Source organism: Salvia splendens, chromosome 17 (genome assembly GCF_004379255.2).
Source record: "Salvia splendens isolate huo1 chromosome 17, SspV2, whole genome shotgun sequence".
Classification (NCBI taxonomy): Eukaryota; Viridiplantae; Streptophyta; class Magnoliopsida; order Lamiales; family Lamiaceae; genus Salvia; species Salvia splendens.
In genome coordinates, this window is record NC_056048.1 from 24679843 (window position 1) to 24688922 (window position 9080).

General features: G+C 37.4%; 1 protein-coding gene across 1 annotated transcript; it reads right to left on the bottom strand.

Moving 5' to 3' along the window:
* Positions 1–2972: 2972 nt before the first annotated feature.
* On the bottom strand, positions 2973–5646 carry LOC121775146 (3-ketoacyl-CoA synthase 11-like). The gene is made up of 2 exons (XM_042172140.1): positions 4660–5646; positions 2973–4046 (listed from the first exon to the last, which is right to left on the bottom strand). Exons 1-2 carry the CDS (start codon positions 5452–5454, stop codon positions 3267–3269), a joined length of 1575 nt encoding a protein of 524 aa, XP_042028074.1. The 5' UTR covers positions 5455–5646; the 3' UTR covers positions 2973–3266.
* Between the last annotated feature and the right edge of the window lie 3434 nt (positions 5647–9080).

A 9080-nucleotide genomic window follows, 5' to 3' on the forward strand; every position in this document is an offset into this window, starting at 1 on the left:
TCAGGGGTATTTTCAATTTAACTATTTTTGACAACAACTTTTCAAGGGTGGCACATAAACTATTTTCCTGTCTAACTTTTCTCTCTCTTTTTTTTCAGATTCTTAAAGACATGTTCAATTGTTGGCAAAGTAGTTGTGCCCACTTGGTTATCAATAACTTGATAGGAAAAACTGTGCCCGCAGGGGCGTAGCGCAGTTGGCAACGGAGGGGCAGATCTTACTGCAATGAGCCTGAGTTCGAATCCCACTACTATTGTGTAGTTGCTTCTATCTCTCAGGCACAAGTGTGAGGTCTTGGGAGATGGGCTTCTGGCAGCCAGTGGGTTAAAGCCTCCTCCTTAACGGGCTACTGCGTACCCTGATTGAACCCTTAACGGGCTATTGCGTACCATGATTAAACCCCCTCACATAATGTCGAGCCGGAGTGTGGGGGCCGTCAAGGCGACGAATCGCCTTTTTTTGCTGCAATTGATAGGAAAAACTGAGAAAAAGGCCAATTGTAGTACATTTGTGAAGACCAAGGAATTTAAAGTTATCTACTGCCGATGAACTGTCAATGTGTCATGCATGCTATTATATGAGTACAAAATAATTAATATTCATATGTAACCACTACAAAAAAAAACCATTAATAACGTTTTTAATGCATTTAATGACACTAATTTGTGTTTCTAAATATAGCACCAACACCAACACCAACACCAACACTTCAAAGAGCATCGCTTTTGTTAGTGTCTCAACTAAAATTAAAGGACGCAAATGAAATCGTTCTAAAAAATAAAAGATTAAGTTAATTTATTATTAATTTAAGGACGCTTTCTTTTGTGTCATAAATTATTGTTATCTTTTAAAAAATTTCAACATAAGTAGTAATTCTGTCTCGATTTTTGTGTCCTTAAAAGTAAGTTTTTTTGTAGTGAACAGAGAAGTCTAGAATTCGAATGATGTGTTATTGGAACCTAATCGAATTACGTGATTTTGTTTCAAATAAGATAATTTTAAAGAATTTTACTTTCTTATAAGGCTATTGTACTAAAGAGAAAGAAATTGAATGCAAATTGTGGTAGAAGCTTTTTAAGGCCTGTACAATTTAAAGCTAAAGCTGTCAACTTAAACATCAAACAGCAGAAGGCCCAGCCCGGCCCCCCAACAGGTTGTATATTCGGTGTTGTCACTTTTAGGCCCGCAAAAAGTGATTTTATACCCACTATTTTGGCAATTTTAAAAAAATATAATTTGTAAAGCAAAATAGCTGGTTCCACCTAGATAACCTGTTTTGCAAATTAAATCATCACCACATGTGTGTGTATCTTTCAAAATTGAAGTTCAATAGATTTCGTTTCAGTTGTCACATGGAATCTACTTGCAACACTTGCAAATTGTAAGAATAGTTAGGTAACCAATTTGGAGAAAAAGTAATTGAGTTCACAAATTAATGTTGCTGTCACATGCTATATATAGTTGTGGAGAAAACATATATATATATGTGTGTATATGAATGATTAAAATTTTATTAAACCAGAAATTTCTGCTAACCAATTTGGTGAAATTTGTCTCTGCTGGGAAGATAATCACAAATATAAAGAAGATGAACACACTGATTATTTACTCGATTTGATACGATGAGTATTACTTTTATAATATATAGCAAGCCATAAATTTCACTATATTATTTTCGGATATAATTTACAATTAGAGAGCAACTCAATGTACTAGTAAAGTAGAGAGTCCTAACTCTAGACGTACTAGAGAACAAATATCCCTAAGAAAATATATCACTAGAAAACAAATCATAAACGTGGTAGAAAATATACTGAGTCTGATTTATTTCATTTTAGGCTCCATATTTAGTCTCTTTGTGCAAATGCGGGAAACTCATATCTCAACTAGTTTTATGGAGTACTGTTTTTGTATAATGGTGGGATTCTAGTGGAGTCGACTGACTCCATCGCCGGTTCTTGAGGGCGGGAAAATCATTAGCGGATCTTATGTGCATTTTCGTTCTTCGTTCGTGTTTCACTCGATTAGTGACCGTCAAACATTTTTGTCTTAAAATACCAACGTAAACCTACTTCATTGTGCCTGACTCTATGATTAGTTGTGTTTCCTAGATCAACCATAGTGCTTTTGAATAAGCTTGACATAATAAATTGATCAAATCAAATCAAAATTGGTCTATAGGAAGATCTAATCAGAATTGATCATCTTGCAAGAAATGTTTAAACACTAGACAGATTTGAGCATTTTTTCTTATCAGAAAAAACTTCACCCCTTGCGAATCACGTGTATATATCATTTATAAAAACAATTTAGAGTGAAATCTACATAGTGATAGGTTATGCTCTATGATCATATGTATCAAATTGAATTTATAACTATTTACTACTCTACGTATATACTCCCTACGTATCAGAATAAGAGTCATATTTAGTTAGTAGAATTATAAAGAAAAATGGATTGAATAAGTTAGTAGAATATGAGATTCACTTATATATATTAGTTTTACAACAAAATGTGAGTGAAATAAGTTTGTGAAATATGAGGCCTACTTACTATTTATAGTAAAAGTGAAATAGGATTTTTATTGTGGGACGGACTGAAATGACAAAATATAACTTTTATTGTGGGACGGGGGAGTATAAATAGAGCTGAGCGTGTGTATATATGGAATATGTTGCACTGTCAAATGAAATTCAACAAGTTTTTGACTCAATTTTCAGATGTTTTTTTGAATGTTTCTACTCAATAAGATTAGTTATAAGATACGTGCATAAATCAAGTGAAAAATAATTGAGCTAGATTTTGATCATGAAATAAAACCTATAACTCCATTATATTAATTAATTGGACCCCGAATTAACACTTTGAAGTCCTTAAAACATCGATTTCCGCTCAAATTATTTTTCAAACACGACAACTAATAGATACATCAACAACTATACTAGTACTGGTATGAATTAACAACAGAAAAATAACAGTGAATTAAACAAATTAATATTTCTTTAATATTTATTACATGTATTTGTCTGAATTTTAGACAAATTATATCAAAGTGTTTTCCATGTCACCAATAAAAAAACTTGCACATCTCCACATCTATGATCATAAGCCTATGATCTCTAACAACAAATTTCACACCCTTCCAAATTACACATTATATCTCAACAAATTCCTCAAATCAACATGAATTCATGAATTTTTTTCCCCATAAATAATTTCGCACCATAAACTAAAAATGAATTTTTAAATTGATCAATTGACCAATTCTAATTAATTGCAACAACCCTAGGCACCTCAACCGGAAAATCATGAATCTCATCCATCCATGGATTCTTCTCCTTCGCCGGATCAACGGTCCTCAGCGCCTTCCACACCGCGCTGTTGCACTTGAAACCCGACCCGAACGCAATCTGCCATGTCCGGTCCCCCTTCCGGATCCTCCCCTTCGCCTCCGTGTAGGCCAGCTCGTACCACAGCGAGCTGCTCGAAGTGTTCCCGAACCTATACAAGGTCATTCTAGAAGGCTCCATGTGCCATTGGCTTAAATCGAGATTCTTCTCGAGCTCATCTAACACCGCCCGGCCGCCAGCGTGGATGCAGAAGTGCTCGAAGGCTAGCTTGAAATCGGGGATGTATGGCTTGATTTCCATTTTGAAGACTTTTCTAGCGACAAGTGTGACTAGGAAGAGGAGTTGTTCGGACATGGGGAGGACGAGTGGGCCCAGGGTGGTGATGTTGGTTTTTAGGGCTTCGCCGGCGACGGCCATGAGGTCTTTGGAGAGGGCGACGCCGACGTGCTTGGCGTCATCCTCCTCTTGGAAGACGCAGCCGTAGCTCTTGTCGTCCGCGCCCTTGTGGGTGCGGACGGTGTGGATGAGCTGGTACTTGGCGCGGGGCCGGTCCGTGGGGCGGTTGGAGAGGAGGATGGCGGCGCCGCCCATCCGGAAGATGCAGTTCGAGACGAGCATCGACCGGTTGTTGCCGAAGTACCAGTTGAGGGTGATGTTCTCCATGCTTACGACTAGCGCGTACGAGTTCGGGTTCACCTGTTCGCGTAAACATATAGGTTGAAATCAGTGACGAACGCAGAAAAAAATGTTGTTAAAATAAGTGTCTTTGATGTAACATGAAAGTTTGCTAATTAATGAATATTGTATAGTTAGATGGAATAGTACTAGCATGTATAAAGTTGTACAATGAATTAATAATGCTCCTATAGTGGTATTTAATTAAGTCACCATCACACGTAACTAGTTTTCTAACTTGACCCAAAATTTTGGGTTTGGGCCAGAAAAGGAATTGACATAACATACATAACTGAAAAAGCACAAACACATAAGTCTTGGTCCCAAACTTTGCTTTGAGAAGTTAGAAGAAAATGTTAAAATTGTGATTAAAGAGTAAATATAAAAATTTAAAAGTAGTTCACATAAACATGATTTTAAATCATATCAATATTTTTTCTACATGGTCCCAAACCCTCACTAAAAAGCTAAACGTAGGCATGTGGACTCATTAATTAAAATTAAAACCAAAATTAAAACTAATTTGGTGTGCCTAATTACTCTCTTTCCCGGACCATAATTTCAATAGTACTAATTTTGAATTTTAAGGCTAATTTATGAAAACAAAAAAGGAAAAAAGAGAATAAACGATCACCTGCAAAAGCTGCTTAGCAAGATCAATGGAGATCAAACCGGCGCTGCAGCCCATCCCACCAAGATTATAGCTCAAAACATTCCCCCTCAGCTTATACCGATTCACGACCATCGCCGACAACGACGGCGTCGGGTTAAACAAGCTGCAATTCACCACCAATATCCCTATATCCTTCGCCTTCACCCCCGTCTTCGCCAACAGCTCATCGATGGCGCCAAACATGACCATCTCGGCCTCCTTCCTCGCCTCGGCCATCGAGGGCTCGGCCGGGACCCTCATCAGCGCCTCGGGGAAGTATGTCTTCTGCCCTAGCCCCGACCTTTCTAGAATCTTCTTCTGAAACCCTAGATTCTCCTCGGTGAACGTCTCCGCCTGCCTCGACCGCTCCATGAAGAGCTCCTTGCTGCACATCACGGCCTCGCCCGGCTTGTAGCAGGCGAAATCCACGAGGTAGACCTTCCTCGGCCGCGTCATGAAGTAGAGCGTGCCGAGGAAGACCATGAGGGTGGAGCACGCGACGACCGAGACTAGGTTGAAGCGGAGCTGGTCGTAGAGGAGGGCGAGGTCGGCCGCGGTGACGGTGGAGAGGTTGGCGGAGGTGATGGCGAGTAAGGGGAGGAGTAAAAGGTACATGGCGTGGGAGATCATGTAGTGGTACCCTAGTTTGACATATTTTAGCTTCACTGATTGGTGGAAGTTTGGGAGGGTGTAGCTTTTTCTCTCTCCTCCGGGTGTCGCGTCGACCGAGATCTTCGTCGTGGTCTCCGCCTCCCCCCGTCTCTCGCCGTTCCCCATTCTCGCAATTAGGGTTTTTGCGAAAGGTCGATTAGGGTTTTTTGCGAAATTCAGTAGGTGTGGTGTTATCTGATTGGATAAAAGCGGCGAAGAGAAAAGCGAAAGGGAAATAGAAATAAGATACGATGAAAGTGTTTAGGATTTGGGAAGGAAGAGTAAGAAATTTTTTAATGTGGTTGGGGTAAGTAGGGGAAAGTGTGTGAGTATTTAAAGAGTTTTGATTGACTTCTGACATATGAAAAATTAAAGGATAAATTGGCCACCCACTATTTTGTGTAGAATTAAATGGGGTCTTTTTTTATTATCCAGTGAATAAAATTATAATATCCAGGTTTTGAAACTTCCACGGGTTGTCACATTTATTGCTCAATCTAACTCCTAACCATCACCTTCCAACTGGAATTTCATTATTTGTTGGGGATGACAACCCAACTAATTAGTGGTATTGATTAGGGAAATTATTTAATATGGAAATTAAAATTAAAGTTTTAATATTCTTATCACTAACATGGATAGATAGGGAATTGTAGGGACTCCTTCACAAATTGGTGTTTGAAGGTATGATGAATCTTTCTTGTAAAACATGGATTTAAAAATTTTCATTTCAACTGGGGAAAGTATTTTATGTGGAAGTTCATTTTGTTGGATGATCTATAATGAGACTACAAAGTAGATTTATGTTTAATTTGAGCCGACATATAGAGTTTTATTTTGACCCAACTTTGATGTCTTTCGTTCATACATATCTATTATAACATATTTTAATTTTACGAAATAAATAAATTTACTATTATAATTTTTATACAAGAATAAAATATATGAGCCACAAATTTTATCCTATAAAAGAAATTGAGGAACTGATGAAGTGGAGTACGCAGTTTAATAGTTCACCTACCTTAGGCCAAGTTTGGTCAACAAAGTATGGAAGTGTGAGTGTATGAGTTGGATTTTAGGTCAATTTCAGAGTATTTCAAATGAATGGTTCACACAAAGAGTACACAACTCAAGGCAATCATTCATATATAAAATATACGTATAAATTATGTACGTGTTCGAATACGTGTAATAGTGAAAAAACTGTTAAAATCATAAGTATGTAAATGGATATGAACTTCATTACTTCACCTGTCACACGATCAACTTAACACATTAAAATCACTTCAATAGCAATAATATAGCTCTATATATTATCATAATTTATTTATAAATCATAAATTTTGGTCAAATTTTTATTTATTTCTTTACTTAAAAGTTTATTGTAAAAACTACGAATTTAATTTGTTTCAATTTACCCACAAAGTATAATTTAAGTGAAATTATATCTTATGTAGACTTAACAAATAACTCAACCATGTCATCAATATTAAATATGTGTGTACAAAATCAATAGCATATTACAAATAGAAAATCAGAATATTTCATTATGAGAAAATTGAAAAAAATATGAAAAATTGAGAAAAATATGAAAATTCATGGTTTTTACAATTGATTTTTAAAGTTGCATAATGAACCAAAATTTGACCAAAAATCATGGGGTTTTTTCGGTATTTTTCCCTATAAATAATAGTAAATTTGCATGCAAATAGTTAAACATTCACCAAATTTTGATTTTGCATATCGACTTTAAAATCTACTTGTAAATTGTTGAATTATTGGTTTGTTTTAATTTAAAATCAATCTAAGATTTAGATGCTAACGTAACTTGGTAACTTAATTACTACCACTATCGATCGGTTGTAAACCGGAACGACATCACATTGTATACGGCGAAACGATGTCGTACTATGCATAATTAAATAATTTCATTTGTTGAATTATAATTTATACTTTATATTATGAAAGAATGAGAGATGTACGAGAGAAAATGAGAAACGAGAAACGAGAAACAAGATGAATGAGAGTTCAGCAAATGAAGTTATTTACTTTAGCATATTACGACGTCGTTTCGCTACCTGTTGTTATGATTGACATCCAATACTATCATGCAAGTAAGTCATCAAGCTATATTAGTGCTACAACCTTGATTAATTGGTAAAATCAAAACAAATCAATAGCTCAATAATTTACAAGCAAATTAATTTAAAGATGATACGCAAAACCAGAATTTTACGGAAGTTTCAAAACTTATGGACTGTAGGGATCAGACTTAGATTGGATTCACTAATTACCAAGACCTCTTTGTTCTTCATAAGGGAGCTCAGTCAAACTCCAACCATGCGACTGATATTACAAACAAGTTTACAAAAAACTTGATTACAGAACAAGAAATTATCTAGCTATTACAGACTAGAGAATTAAATGTCAAACCACTTGGAGTCTTCTTAACACCTGCACACTCACAACCCTTATCAGTAAAACAATAACATGGATCCTTTCGGATCTAAGTCAGTAACAACATGGAATAGAAAATACAGAGAGAAACACTTCAAGAAAAAAGTCTACGGCTCAGACACCCGCCGGAGGCTCAAGCCTATTCACCAGAACTTAGATCCAAGGAGTAACACAGAATCAATCGGTGATTAACCTCACACTCCAGATTCCAGGCCAACACAACCCCCAAACACCAGATCTATCAAGCTCAAGAACGCACCCACACAGAATCACTTCAGAAACAAACCCTAGTTCACAACCGACCCAGCAACCGAAGTGGTTGCTTCTCCTAATCCACCTACTGGATTTACCACACGATTAACCGTGTGAAATCACAAGGAAAGCACCAGAGATCCATCGGAGAAGAGAACAGAAGAAGTGGGAGCGAAGAGAGAAAAAGAGAGCGTCTGAGAGTAGAGAGAGAGAGAGCAAGAGTGAATGATAACAGAAACCAAAAGGTCTCACTCACATAACTAGCACAAACTTGGATCCAACGGCTGGAGGCAAGGATCCGGGTGAGAGGGGCACGTGGCGGCATCTGGAGTGGAAGCTTTAGTTATTGGGTCAAGCCCAATTCCACTATACATGGGCTACAAATAATCAGGCCCAAATGAAGTCCACCAATATTCAACATACTCCACCTTGGACTTCCATTCTGGGAAACCAGCTAATACCTACCCGGCTAAGGTTTAATTCATCACAGCCTACCTGGCAGCCCCCTCAGCCCCAAAGGACAAGGTCCACTGGCATTTTTGGGAACCACCAAGTTGCCTCTAGACACCAGAGGGTCAAGGCCCATTAGTCTAGGAGGTCTTCATGCCTCAATTCATATACCTGCTTTACCAAGGCAAGCAAATTAATGAGGTCTTTTTTTATCCTCGGGACATGCAATTAACCCAAATCAAAATGTAGAAATTTGATGCAGAAAACAAGTTTTTCAGCAGGCAATGGTTTTGTACCCATATCAGCAGGATTATTATCTGTATGAACCTTATGCAAGAAAACTTCACCCTTTTCTACTATGTCCCTAATATAGTGGAACCTTACATCAATGTGCTTAGTTCTATCATGAAAAACAGGGTTTTTACATAACTGAATTGGAGACTGAGAATCAGAAAACACAGAAGGAGATAACTTCATAAATTTTAGTTCAGAGAGAACTCCCTTTAGCCAAACTGCTTCTTTCATTGCTTCTGTGATAGCAATGTACTCTGACTCTGTAGTGGATAGAGCCACTATAGGCTGCAATTGGGATT

Coding starts and splice junctions, on each gene's coding strand:
- LOC121775146 (XM_042172140.1), bottom strand. CDS start 5,454: ATGGGGAACGGCGAGAGACGGGGGGAGGCGGAGACCACGACGAAGATC. Junction 4,047..4,659: donor TTGCTAAGCAGCTTTTGCAG/GTGATCGTTTAT, acceptor TTACGCGAACAG/GTGAACCCGAACTCGTACGC.